Source organism: Xiphias gladius, chromosome 15 (assembly GCF_016859285.1).
Source record: "Xiphias gladius isolate SHS-SW01 ecotype Sanya breed wild chromosome 15, ASM1685928v1, whole genome shotgun sequence".
NCBI classification, from domain to species: domain Eukaryota; kingdom Metazoa; phylum Chordata; class Actinopteri; order Istiophoriformes; family Xiphiidae; genus Xiphias; species Xiphias gladius.
Genome location: NC_053414.1, coordinates 29176565 through 29199892, shown reverse-complemented (window position 1 = coordinate 29199892; position 23328 = coordinate 29176565). Strand labels below are relative to the sequence as shown.

At 37.8% G+C, this 23328-nt stretch overlaps 1 protein-coding gene across 1 annotated transcript; it reads right to left on the bottom strand.

The window, feature by feature from the left end:
* Positions 1–3987: 3987 nt before the first annotated feature.
* On the bottom strand, positions 3988–23262 carry zmp:0000001082 (integrin alpha-D). Its single transcript, XM_040146091.1, has 31 exons — positions 22595–23262; positions 20147–20264; positions 19734–19825; positions 19508–19590; positions 19256–19370; positions 18984–19114; positions 18742–18884; positions 18356–18506; positions 17823–17958; positions 17657–17730; positions 17114–17231; positions 16635–16777; positions 15816–15962; positions 15505–15702; positions 15003–15133; positions 14297–14454; positions 14038–14201; positions 12602–12718; positions 11603–11673; positions 11378–11519; positions 10275–10370; positions 10021–10103; positions 9809–9889; positions 9624–9699; positions 8171–8278; positions 8035–8073; positions 7815–7943; positions 7606–7719; positions 7441–7494; positions 7225–7335; positions 3988–7065 (listed from the first exon to the last, which is right to left on the bottom strand). The coding sequence occupies exons 1-31, from the start codon at positions 22695–22697 to the stop codon at positions 6841–6843; spliced, it is 3651 nt and encodes a 1216-aa protein (XP_040002025.1). The 5' UTR covers positions 22698–23262; the 3' UTR covers positions 3988–6840.
* Between the last annotated feature and the right edge of the window lie 66 nt (positions 23263–23328).

The following is a 23328-nucleotide window of genomic DNA, read 5'->3' as shown; positions in this document are numbered from 1 at the left end:
TTTTTCTCTACATCTGTGTGAGCCCTGTGTTCTCTCCTGCATCAGTCCAACTTACTGACCCCCAGCTGACTTATTTTAAAGCCAATTATTCAGGATAACATGTTTCTATCTCAAAACACCCCTCCAAACCCTGGGAGGATGGGGTGTCACCATTGGCGCTGGTGTTGCAGGTACAGGACTGGTAATAAATGCTAGACGATCACAGGTATTTCCATCCATGAACACCATACCCATCTCTTCCAGACGGGAGTAAAATCTGTGGATAATCATGCCTTCTGTTCCAGCTCCTCCACTTGACACAGCAACCATGTTTGCACTCACAGAGGACCAACACCCTTTCTTAGAAAGTGCACCTTGAACACTCTGGGCCACAGAAAAATATGACACTGGTAGGGTGAAAGGTGCATGAATAGGTTGCAATATCCATTTGCAAAGGAAACTGAGTGTGCATAGCTGAAATTCAAGGTTCACTATTAACTAAAGGTACCATTGTTGAATATTCTTATAATTAAGTCTATTTGCAAAGCCAGTTGTGGGTCGGTTTTGTTCAAGATATCAACTCATTTAATAATTTCAATCAACCCTCTCCAGTCCGTATTCCAGCCCATAAATTCTGACATTAGTTTTTGCAGTCTTGGTTGAAAGTATTGGCACCCCTGAATTTTAAGTAGAGAATTTAGATTATCTTTTGTATAATCCAAATATTTTAATAAAATGTCCAAGGTTACTGAAGAAAATAAAATAAAAAGACAAAACCTACATAAGACACAATTATTGGCAGCCTTCACTTCATATTTGGCAAAAATTACAGCGTCTATTTTGTAGCCATCTAGAAGTTTATTGCGTCTGTCTGCTGGTAGTTTCTGCTACTCTTCCATTGCCATGCATTCAAGCTCTCTTAAGTTTGGAGAAGTTATTTTTGGCAATGGCAGATTTCAGCTCCCTCCAAAGGTTTTCAATGGGATTTAGGTCAGGGCCCATTGCTGGCCAATTTAAAACAGTCCATCCTTTGCTTTTCAACCATTCTTTTGCATTGCTGGATGTGGTCTTTGGGTCGTTGTCCGGCTGAAAGACCCCAGACCTTCGCCTCAAACCTAGTTTTCATGACACTCGGTAACACATTTAGCTCTTAAATGCCTTGGTAATCTCCTGATTTAATCATTCCTTTGATACATTCAGTTCCTCCAGTACCAGAGGCAACAAAGCGGCCCCACAGCATGATAGAAACTCCACCATGTTTTACTGTAGGTAGGGTGTTCTTTTCCTTATGGGCTTCATTTCATCACCAATGAATAAACTGATGCACTGCATTCCCAAAGAGCTCTACTTTGGTTCCATCTGTCCATAGTCCATTATCCCAGAAAGATTGTGAATTATCTATGAAATGTCAAAACATGCGTCTTTTCTTTTTTTGCCTTTCTTCCAATTGAATTGTCCTCCTTGGCCTTCGTCCATGGAGCCCTGCTTGGTTTAGTGTGTGACTTATGGTACAGGCTGAAACCACCACTCCAGATTGCTCCAGGTCAGCCTGAAGCTCTTTAGATTTCTTGTGTGGGGTTTTTTCCACATTCCGCATCCACCTTCACAGACTTCTCTCATTGATTTTCTTCTTAGCACCACATCTTGGAAGCATCTCAACAATTTTATGACTGTGAAACTTCTTGATAACATTATGAACTGCTGAAACAGGGGACTCAAGATCTTTGGTGATTGCCTTGTAAGCTTTGGAATTGTTAAGTTTTTTTAATAACATTTCTGATGCTCTCAGACAGCTCTCGTCTTCGCCCTTGGAACAATCTGCCCCTTTTTATGCAGTAAAATCTTCATTTATTGGTTATTTCAGCTCATGTGAACACTGAAAATTAACACAGGTGAGTCTTATTTGTTTTTTATTTAGTTTGAGGAACTAATTGGGCAGAGAGGGTTTGTTGCAGCTGTCCCTGGATCAGAGATTTGGCTGAACTCTTGTCAACCTTGTTCATTACCAGAATTTGAAAACCCACACTCTGTTTTCTTTGTAGATTGATCCACCTTGCCTTTAGTTATTGCAAAATGTTATGCTAGATAATGTGACTTGAAGCAAATACTCCGAGTAGCACAAGGAAGACTCAACGCCATCTGGACTAAACCATAAGATGTCAGGGCTCTCATTAAACTGCCCTGTCTCATCATACTTTGACCTTGTGTTTTTTATATAGGCTTAGCAAATTCCATTTTAACAAAGCAAATTACACGAAAATTGGTGAGTGATAAGTATTGTGTTAAATGAATAGATAAAAATGGCAGACTGAAAGACAAAAGATACAACAAAAGACCTGCAAAACATCTTGGCACATGGATATCATTCCTCAAGATTACAGCCTTCACACATAAAGTATCCTTATACTGTTTATTTACTTTCGTAGATGAATATTTTTGTAGATCTTACCAACAGCTACCAATAAGGTGAGCCAGACGATCTGATTCTTTACATGCATCTTTTCCATCAGCCTTCTCCAGACTAAGGGACTATATGAAAATGACTACAAGGGGTCAGGGGCTGGAAAAGGGGAGGGGTAAGTTTGCTGAAGTCACTTTTTGGCTGAACTGAACCAGCAGGGGCCAGCCATGTAAACACAAATGTCCATGACTGTCTGGCTAAGTGATGTAGTTACACCACTGGTCAGCTGAATGCCGTGACTGAGTGCTCAAAATGTTCAAAATGAATTGGAAAAACTGTTTGCATTACGTCATCAGGGGGGTGTTTACAGGTGTTTGCCTGTAAACAGGTGTTTACAGGCAGTGTTGCCAACGTAGCACCTTTGTCGATAGATTTACTGACTTTTAGCAACTTTTCCTCACAAAAGCACATAATGACAAATCTAGCGACTTTCTAGACAAACCTCAGCTACATTATGTAGAAGAGAGTCATCAGTATTGTGCCGCGAGCGCAGGGTTGGGATTTTCCCTCTGCAGGCATACCTCTCTATCTGCTCATTAGACTGACCACACGGCAGCTGCATAGATGTAAAAGAGCTTCTAACTTTCTCTCTGAGTGATCATTTTACAAGTAAATATAGCTGGAATCACAGCTCAGCTGTTGTATTTAACTCATGTGTATGGCGATTCTGTCAGACGACACCATGGTTAAAAAATCAGGACTTTAGCAGTGCAGAGCAGCAGCTTGGAAATGGCTTGGAAGTGACTGTTGGTTAACATGTAGTCTTAATGGGCCGCATTTAAGTCACCATTTCATACTTGTTCCGTTGTCTGACAACAGAAACAGAAAAACATGTAAATGAGAAAAGCTTCATTGGGAATTCAGCTGCATCAAAATACTGAATCTGTGAAAAACAATCTTAACACATGTTAATGTCCAGTATTTAAATGTCTGTCCCTTTCTCTTTCATGCAAGAAAACCTGTTGATGATTTTGTTTTCATTTTTGTGGTAGCCTAGCCCTAGACTATCAAACAGGAACTAACTATCCTTGATATATTTCTTTCTTCCCCTTTTAACCTCAAACCTCTCACAATGCCAAATGTTGCATTTTCATACTTTCCAGAACTTTCCATTTATAATCTGTCCACTAGATGCCTTGATTTAGTGGACAGTTTCCAAGTTATCCAATCCTACTCCACCCTGACCTTGATCCAATACCCTGTTTCTCTGTTTCTGCTCCACATATTCTGCCTGTAGTCTGTACCTGATTTTAGACCTGCTGCCTTTCTCTGACTTGCTTTCGTACCTTGTCCTTTTGGATTTGTTTGCCTAGTAGGACGACTTCAAATTGCAGAACTGCAAACATGTTTTCGACCATTGCGTAAGTTCAGCCAGCTCTGTCCACATGCATTGGGTCATCTTCCCTGTTGTCAAAAAGCTGAATCATTATAGTAAAAAGCAAATACATACGCATACATGCATAGCGCATTATATTATAAACTGCTTTATTATTATTAGGACTTTATCCTAGGACTTGATATTATCCTATTTGATACATCAGTACAGTATTAAAAAAGTAAAAAAATTAAAAGAAATTAAAATTTATGATAAGAGTCTGCAGTCGAACTAGCAGCTATGTTAGACTTTACTTAGGCACAGGGGTGTTTTGAGCTAAATACCCTGTGATGAGTGTGAAACTACATGCCTACACCCCGGATGCTATAAAGCCCGACCTAAATGGTTAGCTGTCCCAAACAACCACGTACCCATGTATCTGTGAGGGCTTCCCTATTCAGTTTATACACCTCCTGCCACCTAGGCTGTAGACATGGTCCTGCTCCCCCATGAAAACACTCACCCAGACTGTTTTTTTTTTTTCTCAGTTCTTATTTTTACTGATAAAGAGCATAAAACATGTAACAAAATTACTGCACAACACTGCACAAACAACATATTGAACATATAAAAAGCAAAAGAAAAATACATACACAAATAACAGGAGGCCAAAACATTACACTGGAACATATTTTTATAAAAATGCACACTTACCCAAATATGATCTCAAAAATAAACACAAAAATGATAATCCATTTTGTCCAGGACAACAAATGTACCCACCTGGGTTCCATTGTTATAAGCAACCTGCTGCTTTACATAAATACTTACTCCCACAGGATCTCCAACGGACTGATTTGAATAAGACCTCTTTTGGGCAGGAGTACAAAAATAAGTTACTTTCTTCAGATAAATTCTCTCCAAAAGATGAGAGGTTGCTTTCCACTTTTCTCCTTTGACCCAATTTGCGATTTGCTGAGAGAGCCCTTTGTTTCCCATTTTGTTTAATATGAATAATACATGTTTTCTGTGTTTAATTGTTGAAGACTTGAGTATAATTTTGAAATACCTTTTGAAATGTGTATCTTTATTTTAAGGTTTTTACTTTCTATTGTTATTGTATTTTTGACAACATAATCTTGAATTCATAAATATCTAAAATGATCTTAGTTCTTTGGATCAAAGTTGTCCCCGATCTAAAAATCTCTAAAATTTCATCTTACTTCACTGATTTTATGTCCCATGTCCTTAATGAACCAATAACCTACCCAGGACTGCTTCTAAAAAAGACAGTGTTTTGTGAGATCAGTAATCAATAAACAATGCATTTAATGTTCCACTGCATCCCCTCAAATTGTCAAAAATAAAAAACCTTTTAACAAGTAGTCAGATATAATACAAGTAGAACTTGAACTGCTTGCTCAATAAATACCTGTGCTGAAGATCAGAAATAGCTAAAAGCTGTCTAGTCGTAATGTCACAGTATATTACAATGTAAATAATACATACATTGGTAGAGAAGGCACGCCAGGCCAGGGATACTAAAAGATTAGGAGATGTTAATGAAGTGACAAGGGGGTTAATCATTGCCAGCTTTCCATCTACAAACACAAACACTTGAGATAAGGGGATCACATGTCCAAGCCGGATATAATACTACAAGGAATTAAGACTTGGGTCTCTGCAGTGTTGAAGGAGAATTTTACTTAGATGGTTGAATTTAAAATTTTTTTTCCCTAAGGTAGCCTGAACAGGAATGTAAATTCAAGGCTCTGAATAAAAACACAATGCTATGATTTGACAATAAAACCTTAACTAAGCTTTTTGTGGAGATTTTGCTTTCTTCTTTAGCAAATAGAGTTTGCTCAGTTGTCATCACATGACCTACTATAGGTTTGGAACATCAGTAACATGATAACAGGTTGTCATTTACGGAGGGCAACTGTAACTGCTAAAGTCTCTATTTTTGATGTGTACGGCCTCCTTGATCTATCTCTGGCCATCCACTGACTCTTGGTGGATGAACCTTCATGTTTTCCCAGTCAATGCCATGACCGCGTTCACAGACATCTGATGTTTCCGGTCTTCTTTCAGTCTCTTGTCCAGGGTCATTACTGTTCAACCTACATAGTTTTCCCCATAGGTCATTGCATGTGATGTAATAGACCATGCCAATTTTCTTTTCTAGGAGGACCTTATCTTTAGGACTACCAATTACCACGTGACCCAAGTTCCATATTTAGCCATCTCCATGATGACTGAGCAAACTGTCCCTTTACCATTTTTGTATGAATTAATCAAAGGAGATATGACATGTTAATCAGTGAGCTTTAGAGTACCTCTAAGATGGTGGTTATGTGTGAATGATGTGCTTGGTTTTGCCTCTTGTGTGGTTGTGTAGTCTGTTCTCTTTCCAGGTCTACATGGTGGAGAGGAGGTTGTGTGGCACAGGTCCTATCTGCTGTCCTATCATTTTCTTCACATATGTTTAGAGTCTATAATGTTGTCATCCTGATTTTCCATATTGTAGGTCTGCTATGTTGATTTATACTGTACACACGACATCTACTGCACGTCTGTCCGTCAAGAGGGATCCCTCCTCTGTTGCTCCTCCATGAGATTTCCTGCCTTTTTTTGTCCCGTTAAAGGGTTTTTGGGGGGAGTTTTTCCTTATCCATTTCATGGGTCTAAGGACAGAGGGTTTCACAATGCTGTACAGATTGTAAAACCCCTTGAGGCAAATTTTTGATGTGTGGTCTTGGGCTATATGAATAAAATTTGACCTGACTTGACAGATGTTGTTACCTTCGGACAGAGCCATGCTAGCACTTCCCCTTGTTTCCCATCTTTATGCTAAGCTAAGCAAGCTGTCTCCTGGCTCCAGCTTTATATTCAGTAAACAGATTTGAGAGTGGTATAAATCTTCTTATGTAACTCTTTGTGGGGAATCAAATAAACATATTTCCCAAAATGACCGTTCCTTTAGCGATGCTGCTCACTAATAAAGGCCCTCTGTCCATGCTGAATGCTTTATAACTTGAGCATATGTCAGCCCACTTTGATGGTGGTAAATTTGTTTTTTTTTTTACTCCAGACCCTCCGCTGTATCAGTCAGTGGGGTGCTGCCATTTGTATCACCATCATCAAGAAGTACTTTTTCTTCTGAAGGCTGGTCAGATTTGCCTTCAGTCTCTGACTGGATGATTAACCCTTTATCAGGGGCTGGGGTGGACTCAGTGGGGGTGTCAGCCTGAAGAGCAACTTCTTCCTCTTGTTCTTGATAATATGTTTTCCTCTTGAAGCAACCCAGCTTGTGACAGACAGAAGAAAAGTCATTAGATGAAATGCCAAAAAATTCTTTTAAATCTTTTTAATTCAATTACTCACACTCACACAAAAGCTCTCAATATTTTATGCGGTAGGATTGTGGTTTGGTATGAAACTCTACGATCTGGCAATCAACTCTCACCTTAAACATGATTGCTGTGATTATGATCAGAAGCAACAATCCCATTCCTGCTCCAGTTAAGATAATGAGCATCTGATTCGGAGGAATTATGAGCTCAACCCGAACTTCTGTCTGTTGGCAGAAAAAACACGAGATTTCCAAGTGGGACCGAAGCTTAATGAGTGAGGATCAGAAATTTCTTGGACTTTTTGCTTTTCAAGTGACGACGGAATGTACCGATTTCATCGTTGAATCATTGTCTCTCCATAAGCCAGTTTCACGAGTCTTGTCCTGTGTAAAACCATATTTATTCTGTTAATAAATATAATACATTAGGTATACTGAAAAGCATTAAAAGCAGTATCTTTGAAATGGCATTACTGTTGTCAAACTTCAGCATACCTCCTGTTTACGAGAATCCAACACATATCGTTGCTTGTCGTAGCTAACATGTATAATGCATTTAAATTTAATCTCCGTGCTGTCTCCAGTATATCGTTTCAGAAAGGCAATATTCTGCAAAGCAAAGTGTATGTCAATGAATTAGATAATCACCACTTTCAGTGGTATATGGGGTGTGTATTCTACCTGTATGTGTGTTTGCTACATACCTCTGCATACTTTTTGAGATCCCTAAATTGTAAGTCTGCTGACAATATAAACTCAGTGACTGATTCTCTGTCCAGGATAAAAGTGTCACACAATATGGTTTTGCAGTATTTTTCTGGCACACCGCATTCCTGTAATACAACAACAGTTCATTTTTTTAAGAGATTTGTACTTTCATGACGTTGAGATAGAATATTTTCATACTGAATATGTTTTACTTACTTTAGAATTGATCTCAGTAATGTTGCATTGAGTTTTGTTCTTAAATGAGAAAAAATAATTGGTAAGTATTAAGAATTTGTAATTTTATACACAGTATCAGTGTAAGTAAGGAGTATTCTGGCAGTGACCAAATTACCTGCGCGACGGAGATTTCATAGTTCATCATTTCAAAGTTATGTTCCAGTTTAAATGGGAAGAACAAGGACACACTGACAGGAAAAGCCTTCAAACCAGGATTAGCTATCTGTGAATGGTGAGAGACAGTTGGGAAGAACAGCTTAACATTTTGGGAAATATGCTTATTCACTTTACTGTCAAGAGTCAGATGAGAAGATGAATGCCATTATTATGTCTGTGAGGGAACAGCTAGTCTGGCTCTGTCCAAAGGTAACAAAATCTTTCTACAAGAACCTCTAAAGCTTACTAAGTAGCACGTTATGTCTTATTTCTTTAGTTCATATGAACACCCATAAAAAACACAGCGGTTATACTATAGATTTTGTGCCGTACACTAGCTGCCCACCACCTAGCAGCCGGCAGCTAAATTTAGCGACTAGCTAGTTAACAAAGTTGGGCTTTAGCAACTAAAGACCAAGATAATTCACCCTGGAGTTGGTAAAGAGCAAAACAGACTAAAAATAACATTGGACTAACATTTGGCAGGTAGACAGAAACAACACTCTAAATAAATTTGTGTTAAATAACACAAATTTATAAATAATGTTGCTCTGTTTCTGCTGGATGTGTAACTAAGCAACTGTTTTCTAGCACATTCCCCATAACTACTTTATAAGGTGATTATGTATCCAGTATTCCAGGCTATTTTCAATGGAAAGTAGCTACAGCCAGCTCTTAAATGTGCTAGATGTGGCTAGATTATGTCTTACATATTACATATCCGTGATGGCATAATGTAACTATTTACATACTGTAAATACAAGATTTTAACAAGTGAACGTAATGAAAAAAAAGAAAGCCAAGCTAAACTGAACTCATTCTAACTAGCTTATTTATTTACTATTTATTTGTGAAGCTCTTCATCAATATGAAAATTAGTCTACCTTTAATCTAAAAAACTTTTAATGTAGGCTGTTGTAACAGCTGTGCAACTGAAGTGTTGTTAGTGGAGAGGATCCAGACCCTGGTATTAAACTTTGTGTATTATGAGGAAAATTAAAACTTAAGTCATATCATATCATCATAACAAAGGAGAACGAGTTCCATTGGCCAAACGATGGGGATCAGTGATTGGTTGTTGGGTATGCACATTCACAGCTCATACATGTTTCTGGGTGGCTGTTGATTGGTTGCCTGAACACGCTACTACTCTGTCACTAGGTGCTTTCTAATTATAAGTCACTGACGGGGTCTTAAAAGTTATCATATTTAGTGAGAAGGTTGCTAGGTTGGCAACACTGAATGTGTCACTGTTGTTTTGAGCTGGGTCAGCTGTCCCCCAAGTGGCAAATAAATAAATAAATGAATGCAGTTTTAAAATTGCAACTTGATTGAAATAGTACTTAATGACTAGATCAGTGATCATCAGTCATCCTGATGGTTGCTTGTTACATAATAATTTACTGCCTCACCTCGTATATAGTCTTCATTTTTTTAGCTGCAGTATCTTCTGTTGTGAAGTTCAGATAGGTGGTGGTCCCTTCTCCCCTGAAAAGAATACAAGATGATCACAATATAATCACAAATAATAAAAATTACTGGGCAAACATAAGAAGTACAGTTATAAAATGCTATTTCTGTGAATAGTGATACTTACACTGTTACTGCCATTTTAATTTCAAATTGTACTGGGATGCTTTTGGTCAGGGAATTGGTCTTGGTGGTGTTTGCATTATCACTGAGGATACAGAAAGCAGTTCTTGTGAATATTGAACATGAAATATGTAATGAAAGTGAAAAATACTTTAATAATACAGAGAAAATGTTTGGTTTTTTTGTGTGTTTTGGATTACAGGAGAAGGCCTCTACCTTTTTCCAATAATGGTCATCGAGATTGTGTCATTCCACTCGTACCTACTAGTCACCGTGTAGAAAGAAGTTTGAAATGTTGCCTTCTCAATAAGAAAAGACAATGATGTTAGATTTGATTCAGAAGAGAAGTCTACATAAGAAAGGTCACCAAGGTTGTAAATGTCAAAGGTCCAGAGAGCTGCTCACATTTCATCATTTATGTCATTTTACTTCTGTCTTTTGTGAAAGTGTCTGGGTGCAGTATGACTCACAGTGGATCTGCTACGATACACAGGAAGGCTGACACCGCATACAGTTTTGTCAACTACGTTTAGATCATGGCAGCTGTGGAGCGTTGGTCTTGTCGCCTGTTTTAAGAAAAAATATGCACAAACCAGTATGAGCCGAGGTCCTCTAGAATAAGAGCTTTACGTTTACATTCAGTGCTGTGATGTTTGCGTATCCTTGACTTTGTTTTGATATACTGCAGGTGAGTTTAAGTTTAAACTTTCAGGCAAGTTTAAAGAAAGAGTGAGTTCAAATGGCCTGAGTTCTCAGAGTCTTATGTTGTGATTAAAAACCCTCTGACAACCCATACATCCTGTGTGGGTTGTCAAATCCTCAAACAAATTTCTGTTTCATTTCTGTTCTATGCTTCTGGAACAGACATGTGAAAGTAAGCTTTGCAGTAGTTATGCACTTGACAGTGGAGGTTTTTTCTGATAGAGGTTAAAGGTTGTTTGTAATATAATTTATAATTAGTCATTTTAATAAATTGGGAGCCAAGCCCAGTATAAAAAGAGTGAATGATCATGTCAATTCAATTATCATTGTGAAGGTAAATAACTGTAACAATACAGATCAGTCCATCATGTAGTCATGTAGTAACAGGAACAGGGGTTTTATTTGTCCTCCCTCAAATCATCATGTCACATTATTGGCAAACCAAAACCAGATTAAGAATTAAAAATATCGTCTTTTTTATTCCATGCATTCTTCTTCTTCCTAGATTACCCTAAGCGCGACTTTACCACCAACAGTTTGTTTGGAGACTGTGGTGTATTATGCTATGAGCGGCTAATGGAGCTTGGAGCCTCTAGGCTCAAGCAGAGATGAAATCCATTGAAATCAATTGAGGACATTCATCTGATTTCTTGCAGTTCCCTCTGGAGACACAAAAGGCTTTATACAACTTCTTTCACATATGCTGCAGTACTCCCCAAGAACTGTAAACAGACTTTGATATGTAAAACCATGGACTGCCCCTTTAACAATAAGGCGTACAGTTGTATACAGTAACGTGGCTACTGAGTGTACATCAATGTTGGGATATAAATATATATTAGGATATATAGAAATTTGATGTTTAAGTCACCTCTGTAAGAGTCATCCTAGTGAAGGAGAGGCCTTCAGGATAGTACATTGTAAGGCTGGTGTTGTATGAGTCATCACCATGATTGGACAGTTTTACAGACACGTTGAAGTAGTTGCCTTCTGCTACCAATAATGTTGGAGTCCTAAGAGAAAGAGTACTTCTTACATTTAGTCATGTGATGTTAATTTTACAGTTGCTGTGCTGTGTGTTGTCAGATATACGTACGTGAAGTTGAAATCCACCTCAAGCTCAGCAATACAGTTGTCATTTTTTGCACATTGCCTTTCAAAGGGAACCTGTAAAAAAGGAATTGCTGCATATTTGAAAAAACAGAGCATGCCGGAGAAAATGGGGTAAACAACACATGGTTCCTTTGGAACTTGAAAGGAAAACAATATAAGTTGTGTGACTAGGCAAGTTCAACCAGAACAATGCTTTGAATCATCATTATTGGTCTGAGAGATGATGATGATGACTTGAGTGAAACATGACAGAAATGACCTAACAAGCTGATCTTTATTTTTCATCCTCGCCATTTTCATCTATATGAAGCCTTGCTATCTAAGCTGGCTAGATATTTAACATCCTTAGTTGAGTTCAGAGCTAATAATTATGGCACCAGATCAGATGAGAAGTTGATGTTAAAAGTTGCTCATACCAACTCTGAGCTGGAGAGCTGTGCGTCTCACTGCTGGAATGAACTGCTGGAAGTTAGAGACACTCATTCCTCTGAGAGAATTTAAAGTTTTACTAGCTCATATTTCTAATATTATTTGTGGCTGTTTTAATTAGTGTGGCTGTGTATGTGTGTGTGTGTGTGTGTGTGTGTGTGTGTGTGTGTGATGGTTGGTTCGAGTCAATGAACTGTCTTGTTGTGAAGTTGATCACTATTAGTTTTCCTGAAAAAATGAGGCTTAACCAGTGTCTCCTGTCTCCAAAATGTTTGTAGGCATTGGTCAGGTTTTCCTTACAGGTGCGCGCATTCTCCCGTCAAGTTTTTATAGAACCCAACTTTTGTGTGTGAAGTACTGTACCCCTTTTTCAGGCCTCGTTTTGTGTGTATGCACCAGTTATAAATGAGGCCTCTGATGTTTTTGTCTCTTCAGCAGAAGCCTGAGTGGAAGTTTAAGTCACATGCTTCATGTATGTCATGATTTACTCGATATGTTTTTTTCCATGTCTCATTTTGCTTTTACCAATAGGTACACCATCTTTTCCACTTACATCAACATGAGCGTGCCTTTTGCTGTCCAAGTTCAGGACAGCGCTTGTGCTCTCACTGTTGGCTTGGGAAAAGTTTAAGTTGAAGCTGATGGGGGATAATGTGTCCTTCACACATTTCTACAAGGAAAAAAGAAGAGTCATCTGCATATTGTTGAAGAAATTTTCAAAGAGCACAGACAAAAAGCAGAGACTTTTCATTTCAAAAAGTTTGGTTTCAACATTAAAAGATCTAAATAATGAATGTGTGCTAGGATTATGTTTAGTATTACTGGCTTTGTTTGGTGAGAAAAGCTGAATCGAGGGTCAGGATTCTAGTATTATAAGCTAAAATGCTACATGGGAAAGTGGGTTGGTGAGAAAAAAAACAACAAGGAAATACACAACAGCTAAAGCATGCAGCATATGTTCATGCCTTATGACAATCATTTTCATTTTAGGGCTCTATTTTTGCTATTTTCGGGCACATGGCGGCACAGCACAGATTGAAGTCAGGTGTGCATGGGCCTGCCAAGCACACTTTGGGTTTGACAGTGCACAATATCACTTCAGTTAGAGACCACAGATGGAACAGGTACCTGCTGCCTTCAGAAGGCCATAAAGAGAGTAACCAGAGTAAAGACCATCAGTATAGGCTACCTACCAACTAGTGGGGATTACAGAGGTGGTAGGACTCACTTCTTCATCTTTATTCTGTCTCATTGGCATTAATGCCATAATGAGAATAAAGATTGTTGCCTGCATGATCATGTCAGCTGGTTGAAAAATGTACAATAAAAATGGAAACAGACAAAAGGGAGGTTTGTATGGACGTGCCTTCACCAAAAAATTGACCAAGATATCATAGAATAAAAGCGCACTGAGCTGTCAACATTCTCTGAGCAGAAAATGCAGTCATTCTTGCCACCAAGACTGCAGCGTGCTGCTCCACTGGGTTTCATGATGAGTCACCAAGATACCAATTTGGTGCAGAGAAGGAAATCACCTCAGTGCGCCCAAGGGAAAATATGACATGCTATGTGCTGACCTGAATATAGAGCCCTTTGTGGAAATCACTGTCACTCTTCGAATTTTTGACCCCAAATAAAAAAGGAAGGCTGAGAAGGAGTCCAAAGTAAAAGTGATTGTGAATATGAAATTGAACACAATTTGGATGAGCCCTTAGGTCAAATAGCCAAATTAGAAATTTTAGTCTATAGCCCACATTTCATAAATCGTTAATAAGTTTAACAAAAGTTAATCATTGTAGTTGAAATGCTTTATAAAACTCTCTTGGATTTAAAGTGTGTTGTGTAGGGTAATGGACCAATTCTAGAAAATAACTAGCTGAGGTACAGAGACAAGGATGATATTTATAAATGTACAGATAGGTGATAGATGTTCATATACATATAGTTTAGAGGTAGAGTGTGAGTGTGAATATTAATTAATCTCCATACTGGCATGTAGATGGAGTAGTTGAAGCAGGTGTCTTTATCCCTCAGCTCGTAGGTAGAAGTGAAAATCCTGGCTTTCTTGTCAGTTCCGAAGAAACCTCGATATGTTTGTCTCTTCTGATCCACATTGAATATGTATGAGATGTTCAGTCCTGAGCTCATTGCCTCTGCAAAGACATACAGCAGCATTAAAATAACGCATTGATAGGGTGTGCAGTATTAGCTGCTGTTAATGAATGACGTTATTGGCTGTGGTCCCTACCTGCTTTGCTCTTTGTTATTTCCACCATTTCAAAGCAGGCTGTTAAGGTAACCATGGGTAAAGTTTCATCCGTTTTGAGCACACAGTCAAATTTCTCAGTGCTTATCTCCTCAGGTTGAAAAGAAAGATGTGCCATGACATTAAAGACAGGCCTGGACCTGAAAGACATTCATCAAAATGATACTACTACTTTGTCTGAGCAGAAGCCACTTTTAATAGGGTGTATAAGAGATGGATGATAGTTCTCTCCTTCAGTCAGACATCAATACCAGTCCTCCTTACACCTGATTGGATGAGAACACTGTTCGATGGGATGTCAATGGTGTTTTTCTTTTGTTTAAAAAAAAATGTTTGAAATGTCAATTTATTTAAAAGGTCCAATTTCACCTACAGTATATTTTGAAATCAAAAATGTGGTATACCTGTGTTTATTGTAAAACCTGTCACTTGGATTTGTTTTATCTATAACATCTACTTTTTGTTCATGAGGCTCTGGAACTTCAAAAGTCCTATCATGTAGAGCCTCATCATGTCCCACAAACAATACATGTTGATTGGTCTGGTATGCAAGTTGTCTCATAGTACTTGGTAGGTTCTCAGGCAATGTGTTCCACTCTTTTGTTGAGAAAACTGTCTGGCTTTAAGAGGCTAGGGGTTAGCAATTGTACACATTAAAACATATACATAATGTATACAATATCCATACCTTAAGACAACAGCCGTGCCTTGTGATCCAATCACAATATCTGGGAGTCCGTCCTCTCCAAGGTCGATGTCCCCGTGGATGGCCTGTCCAAAGAATCTCAGCCCAGGTTTAATTTCCTTTCCCCTGATTCTCTGGAATAACAGATTTGACATCGGAAACAGTGCATCATTTGCACACATTTATTCTAAAAAAAATCCTGATCATTATTATCCTCAACTAAGTCGTATCCTTTAAAGGATGACTTATTAGTTTTAGTCAAAGGCCGGTTTTAGTCTGATGTATTGGCAAATAAATACATATTTGTCTAGCCCTCGTGAAATTGATGCACCATTAATTTTTTTAATTATTTTTTGGGGCATTTTTTTATGTTTATTGGACAGGGAAAGTAGAGAGATGACAGGAAATGAGGGAGAGAGAAAGAGGTGCAACAAAGGTAACCAGCTGGATTCGACCTTCTGATGTTACGGTTTATGGTCTACATCTCAATGTTACTCTGCCTCACCTGGCTGTAAGTGCTGCGTATCCCTCCGTGTCTGTCACCAAGGTAGATGTACACAGCCCCCCTGTTATCATCATCAAGGGGGGCTCCAACAGCAACGTCTCGGAGTCCATCTCCGTTCAGATCTGCAAGGCTGGATATGGTGTTGCCAAATCTACCCATGGATGGCGCTGTCACATTCAGTTCACTTTCCAGTCGCGTCTAAGAACGTAAGTTAATTGATTAAGAAAAGAACTGCATTCATTTTCTCCCAGTAGCCCCACGAAAGTTTAAGCAGTGTCACACTGAATCTGAGGCTTTATCACGTCCCCCACCTCATCAGTCAGTGTGTAGACATAGATCTGGCCTTCTCTCTTCTCCTGAGGCTGGTAAAACAGTGGAGCTCCCACCAGCAGGAAGTCTGTGTTACCATCTGAGTTGATATCTACTGCGCACAGCTCCGCACCAAAGTAGGAACCAATCTGAAAATGTGTGGACAAATGAGGATTAACATTATTGAAACTGAAAAAATGCACTCCCTAAACCATTTTTGAAAACCCTAAATGTATTCAAGTAAAGTTAGGATAATTGTTTATTATCCTTCGAACAACTCTATCATTTTCTCACAGTTTTTCTTCAGTGACAGTGGAAGGAAGTTCTTTGGTTTCCTCTCTGCAACTGCTGAAATACTGTGCCTTTGCAAATTTTCATAAAAGTGCAACATGCATTATTTTGCATCTCTGAATCCAAAATGAACGTAATGCAGCAGATTTGATCAAAGAAACCTGCTTGATTACTTCAATGCAAAAATAAAATCAGAGCCCAGCCGCTTGTTCCAAAAAGCAGGTTCATTGAGATTTCTGAGTGACTTTGCAAAGTAAAACAGGAAGTCTCTTTAGAGCAAATGTAAACATGAAGGGTTAAGTAAGGGGTCAAGTAAACTTTGACAGGCCCCTGGTCTTCATGTAACAACTAGTTTCATGAAAACTGTCCTAAAAATGATTGACACTGGCTCTAATGGTGGCATTGCAAAAAGGCTTTTGTTAACTTGCAATGGCAGATTGAGATTTAAACATGCTAATCATAACCATTCTGTTTAGAATAAGTAAATAATAAATCAGATTTTAAAAAACTTTCTCAAGACAGCTACCAACCTGGTCTCCATTTAGTCTTTGGGCTGCGGTCCAGTTTTTGCCATTGTGTTTGAAAAATACAACCTGTCCTGTGTGCTCAAATCTTGGTGCGCCCGTGAATAATAGAGGAGCATTGTTCTTCTCTCCAACAGCAACAGAGTATCCTGCAACAGTGACAGTAACATATGATATAATCTGCTAAATGTTCACTCACATCAAAGTGATGGAAGTGTTAAGTTTAAGTGCAAATATAAAATTATGTTAATTTTTAAGAAGCCTAATACTAAGGTTTCCTATTATGAAGGAATTGTAGATACCCACACTCACTGAGTATATCATGCCATGCATCTATTTGCTATATTAACAATACAAAGCTATTTTTAGCCATCATTTAGATTGCAAAATGATAGAGGTCATTCACCAGTGCATATCTCAAGCCAAACAAACAAATCATTTTAATAAAGGAGAAGGTAATCTGTAAAAGAGAGAAATTAGTTTACCCATGTAGGAGTCATTCTTCATATGTGGATCTTCAATTTGTGTGTCTTTTTGTTCATTGATCTCTTGGAGAGAGCCCTGCCAGCCTTTTGATCCCACTGAACCCAAGATCAAGGTATCCTGTTAACAGAAGTATTCAAGTCTGGTGAGAGCACAGAGACTATTCGAGCTTCCAACGGGAGTTGTAATAACACACTTTTTTCAGTGTGTTCCAATGTGAACAGATTGTGCCATTTGAGCAGTTTGTCAGGGTGCATGGTTTTCAACACAGTTAAGACTCCGAGATATTGCGCGGTATAGGTGAATACTTCACTCATGCCATGGCAGATAAGTAGTACATAATGGCCCAACAAAGGTGTTGTGCATTATGTACCCTAACTTAATTCATACTTTTTATGAACGTGATCAAACACTGTCTAAAGATACTGTTTATCTGCACCTATATGTATGAATAGTTAGAAAGCACTGTGATGATGTAGTATTTTTCTGGGTTAAAGATGTAGATTTTGAATGTGCCTAGATTTTGTCTTTTTGACTTTACTCACGTTATAGAAGACAGCACTGAATCCACTCTGAGACATTTCATTATTTATGTCTCCTGCCCGAGCCACACTGGAGCCTAAATATGAGACAAAACTAGTTCATGTTTTTTCATGATTTCTGTAACAACAGTTTTGCACAAAGAAAGAAAAAGAAACAATTGAACTTCACCTTCCATTTTAAAGATCTTTTTTTGAAAGTTTTCCAGTATTCCTGTGAGTCCGTTATAGTCCTCGATTTTGAAGGCATATTTGTCTGCCGGTTGTGAGGCAATGGCCATAAATTTATCCAGCGTAGCAACTTTGACCTGAAACCAGAATACTGCTTGAAATTATGAAGCACTTCCAAGTCTGATGTCAGAAAGACAAACAACACAGTTTTGCTCAATATTGGACTCAAGACTTGAATCAATAAAAGTTTCACAATTTAAGGCTGAGCTTGGCCATGATTGTTACAGTACAACTTAAAGATAAAATATTCAAATTCTTTCCAAGCTGGTAAAAAAAGTCTGAACCAATGTTTTTTTCTGAGAAATCAGACTTTCTATCATCCACATAGCAGTGGACAAAACAGGTCCATGAATTGATATCTGAGGTATACCACATGTCATTGTTTTAACTGGATTAATAATTTAATCAACAAATGTTATCTATTGGGAAAATGAGACAGAATAATGAGACATATTATATCACATCACAGCTTACCCCAATGACAAAGCGAATTATGTTTTTCTTATCATATCTTTTAATAATCTCATCTCTGTCGGTATCACTGGGATCTCCATCTGTGATTAGCACCAGAACTTTAGTTGCATCAGGAGAGGCGCCTGCAACTGGGTTTTCCAAGATATTATCCCTGAAACAAATGTAAAAGTAGCATTTGTCATATTCAGAATAAACAAAATTCCATCGATAAATATGAATAAATGAACATTTACCGTATTACTTCAACAAATAAGATGCTCATAATCTTACTGTGGTACTGTGTCAATTCTTGTTATTGAGAGTTATTTTAGAGTTATTTTAGAGTTATTTCTTAAACAACTGGTACAAGACTTTTAGGTCTGTATGTATAATGTAGCCAAACTTACAACACAAATTTGAGGGCTCTGTGTGTGTTGGTGAGAGACTTCATGTGGGGTTCTTTGTGGAGTCGATCAAGAGCACTACCAGCTTGATAGTCATTGAAGTCAAAAACCTTCCTGTGATTTGAGGAGAACTGAACTGCTGCGAACTGGGGAAAAAAAACAGTATTTATATAAAATGATTTCTATACTGTATATTTCAACAAATAAATACTATGAATGCTTTCATGTTTCAGTGGTGCACTGACCTTGATTGAAGTGTTCTTAAGGCTGTTCATTATATCCACTATGAAATCTTTATTTTTTGTGAACTCGTCTTCGGTCATACTCCCTGATCCATCAAATAGAAAGACAAGGTCCACTGTCTTTTTTGTGCATTCTGAAAAAAATGTACGGAGTGAAATTTTAGAAAGATCATTTTGTCAGGACAAAAACATTGAGCCTAATATTTAAATTCAGGAAGAACAAAATGTTATAACCATAGAGATGGATAAATTTACAGTCTTTAAATGTCTTTTACCTTGGAAAGCAGGTGTGAAACTGGAGATTTGCTGAAGATGGTCTGTTAGCTTGTAACACACACTGTTTAGATAGGAGTTCTCATTACATTCATGGGCTACACTTGGACTGCAAACCTAAATCAGAACATAAGAGGCAAAAGAAATTTGATTCATCATATAGATTTGTTTCGCCCATAACTTTGAAGAAATGTCACAAAGAAAATGTATTTTTGATATTATCTCATTTAGAGACCTTTATGTATATTTCTTACAGTGAATTGGGAGCCTGTGGAGTCCGCAGCTATCGACAGGCCAAGGTGCTTGACAGGTATTGTTTGGTTTCCTAGCAAAATGTCTGCAGCAGTAGTATTCGATTAGTACTATATAAATACACAAAGCTTTTCAGCCGCATTATAAAATATTTCTATTTTAAATTTCATTTTTCTGTACTGTTTTTAATTGTGTGTAATATTGACTTCAAAAACTGTATTTATATACTTTTAGATCTGAAGCACTTGGTGTCTTGATTTTGGCCAGGTTTGCATACTCCCCCAGATCCATTTAGCTGCAGGGGTGCAGTCACGATTATCCTGTGGATGAGTTCAACAACCATGATAACAGTAATCTTAACCAACTAAGTAGTCAGGCTGATACGAGTGGCACAGTTTTAACTAAAACAAAATGTCTTGTCTTATTTAAGCAGGGCACAAAGTGATCTTTCTGTAATGACACAGGAAGACACAGATGTGTGTGTGTATCATTCAAAGAGACAAACCACAATGTGTTACTGCTCTTACCAGGAGCTTTTCGTGACTTAAACTACAATTATCTACCATCAAGTAATAAGGATTTTGGCAATAACAGCAATAATAAATATCAACTTAACAATTGTGTTGCAAATACAAACTTACCCTTTGTTCTTGCCAGATATGAATTGAAGCACCTTGTATCCAAAGAAATCTTTTTGTTCACCAGTATAAACCTTGGGATTTGTCATATCAATGTTGAAAGCCAAAGAAACAGGGATGGCTGCAATTTGAATAAAATGACAATTTTATTTATGTTTTATTTTATTTTGTAATCAAACACTGCCAAGAATCAACCACTACACTTGCATGCATTGATTTACTTTATATTGTTTCTGTACAACTCATTTTTCAGATTAAAGCATACATTAAGTACAAATAATCACATACAATCAAATTAGGAAAAAGTAGCTAGTGTGGAAAAAGAATACCAAAGGACATCTGTGGCAAATGCTTGTTCAGCGCTTCATGCTACATTCATATTAATCTTCATTTCTTAAAAATCCCACCCTCTCATGGTGGTTGAGAGAAATCAGTCCATTACAAATTAATGCTCTAGAGAACTGATTTTACTTAGCTTAAACAGTAACAAAAATTGCAACACACAAGGGGGTTACTACAATTTACTATTACTCCACTGATATAGCGTTGCTTTCCTATCTCAGTCAGACTCACGATGAACAGCATTTAAAAAAAGGATCAAAATTGATGCAGCAGAACCAGCGATGCAAACAGTTCAGCTAGCCTTGAGCTAGCAGTTCAAGGCTAGCAGAGACTAGCAGAGACAAGGGGGGTCTGGTAGGTTCACCTCTTTCCAGCTCCAAACCCCCGGATTTTATTTCATTTTAAAACTTTTCTTCAGCACCAACTGACATTGACTCAAGTGACATCACTTGAGGCAATTAATCAAACAAAACGCTTCATACAACTTTTTTCACTTATGCAGTAGTATACCCCAAGACCTGGAAACACACTGATTTGTAAAATAAGCAGAAAAAGCAGATAAAAATGTTTTTCGCCTCAAACCTTTCTGCCATTGTTGTTGACCTAACTTTTAATTCCTGATGTGCTACCCTCATCATTCTAGCATGGCGTTAATTTCAGACGATAGAAATAATGCAAGGTGGCCGGCAAATAAATGCAAATTTTAAAAGCAAGTACATAAAGTTCCTCAAAAAACACAAGCAAATGGAAAAAACACCATCACCACTTTGACAACAGATTTGTTAGCTGACAAAAAAACCATATCACCGTGCTGAGAAAGCTATTTGCCACTTTGACTAAACATACACACCATCACAAAAAACACTGCAAAAAAAGAAAGCACAAGCAAACCAGAAACAGCTCGCAACTAAGTTACAACATAAGTCTCTGGGGGACCCTAAAATCATCACATTTTTGTTATGAAATTTCCATCGTTGTGTGCAACTTGCAGTGATTCAGTGTTTTCTGTAATTGCTTTTTTGTAAGTGATGTTGTCAAAGAAGTAAAGACATCTTTTTCATTTGCTTGTGTTTTGTCTGTTTGATTGTGTTAGCTTGAAGTTGTGCTAATAGGTTTTCTATACGAACAGTGGCTCAAATGATTGCTTATTGTGAAAGGAGCCAGTCATAGTAACGAACCACAGAGAACAGAGAGCCACCTGCAACTCTGCTCTTTTGGTTCACTCTCAGTGTTGTTTCCAGGGATAGCTTAGCTCTGTTTCCAGCTCTGAAAACCCACTGCATACCACTGTACCTGCCCAGCACCAAATGTGAGGGCTAGCTGCTAGCTGGCTGGTCTAAAGGCTATAGTGGAGCATTTAGCAGCTACAGAGCCAGACATTTTCCCCATAAGTCAGTGGAGACCAGAATAGAGCTAAAGGGAGAGTGAACATTGGATTTAGGTTCACCAGGTTGCTAGACATGGCTTATTCTGTTCCCTATCTGCTGAATGTGTGAATAGGCAAAACATCCACCATAACAACTTTTTTACAGTGATTAATGTCGATGTAGTTTTTACAGCCCGTCGTGCTGCCCCAAGGAGTTAAATCAATTCATGCAGGAAAAAGCTGCAGTGTGTTCAGATCTCTCAGCCACTGTATTTTTGACCACTTTTTGCCAGGATTTATTAAATATGTGTTTGTTAAAAAATGTTTGTCCCAGTTACTCTGGATACCCTGCATGAAGCTGCATGAATGATTCAAAATGTGCTTAAGAGGAGTGAGGTCAAACAGCCTGGCTCGCAATGATAGATTTCCTGGGTGTCTGCACAAGTGCTCACCACTAAACATAGGGTTGAAACTAAAACATAAAATAAAATATAATAAATAAAATATGATTGAATTTGTAAAATTGTAAATATTGAAGTAAAAAAAAGTCACCTCATAAGGTTTTACAACTTTACTAAAAATACAATAATTTTGTGTCATTTTACAAAAAAATTACAAAAATTAGCTATAACATCTCTCAAGAGTCTCAAGCCTCAAAATCAGTAATGCCAACACACATATAAAGCATCCATATCTTTTTTTTTCCGGAGGAATACTGACTCAAAAATGTAGTAAAATCTCACCAACAACCACCAAGTAGGTGAACAGGAAAATGCGACGCCGCCCTTGCATCTTTTGAATCACTCTTCTCAGGGTTGACAGTGGTGCTGCTTTAGCTGGAAACATATGTCTTTGCAATACTTCCTGTGTGCTTTTTAAATGAGGGTGTTTCCATAGCAGGTGGTTGTGACACTTCTGCTCTCACAGCAGTTTCTCAGATAAATGTTTCTCCTCCCTCTTCCCCTTTTCATCAGTAATTCCTAAATTCTTTATTTTTCATTTATTAAAAATACTTTTGACATTTCTTGAGAAAGGAAAATGGTGCCATAGTATAAAGAGAGTGGTGGTTATTCATTGACAGCTGCACCCAGGTATTATTAATGCAGCTATTTCTGGTTATACAGTCTACTAAGTCAAGAAAATGAGCCCTGCTGAGTGGAGGAAGTCATAAACACAATGATTTTATGCAGGTAAGAGCCAAATTTCAAAATCACAGGGATATTTTTGGGTACTTATACTTTACTTCAAACTTTTCTTTCCATGCCACATTCTACCTCTACTCCACTACAATTCAGACGGAAATATTGTACAACTACAATTACTTGACGGCTTTAGTTACTAGTTACTTTACAATTTATGATTTTTGCATACAAAACATATGAAGAGCTAATAGAATATGATGGATTGTTATTTATTAAAATATCCATAAGTACAGCTGAAATGATTAGCTGTTGAATTGATTAGTCAGTTGGCAGAA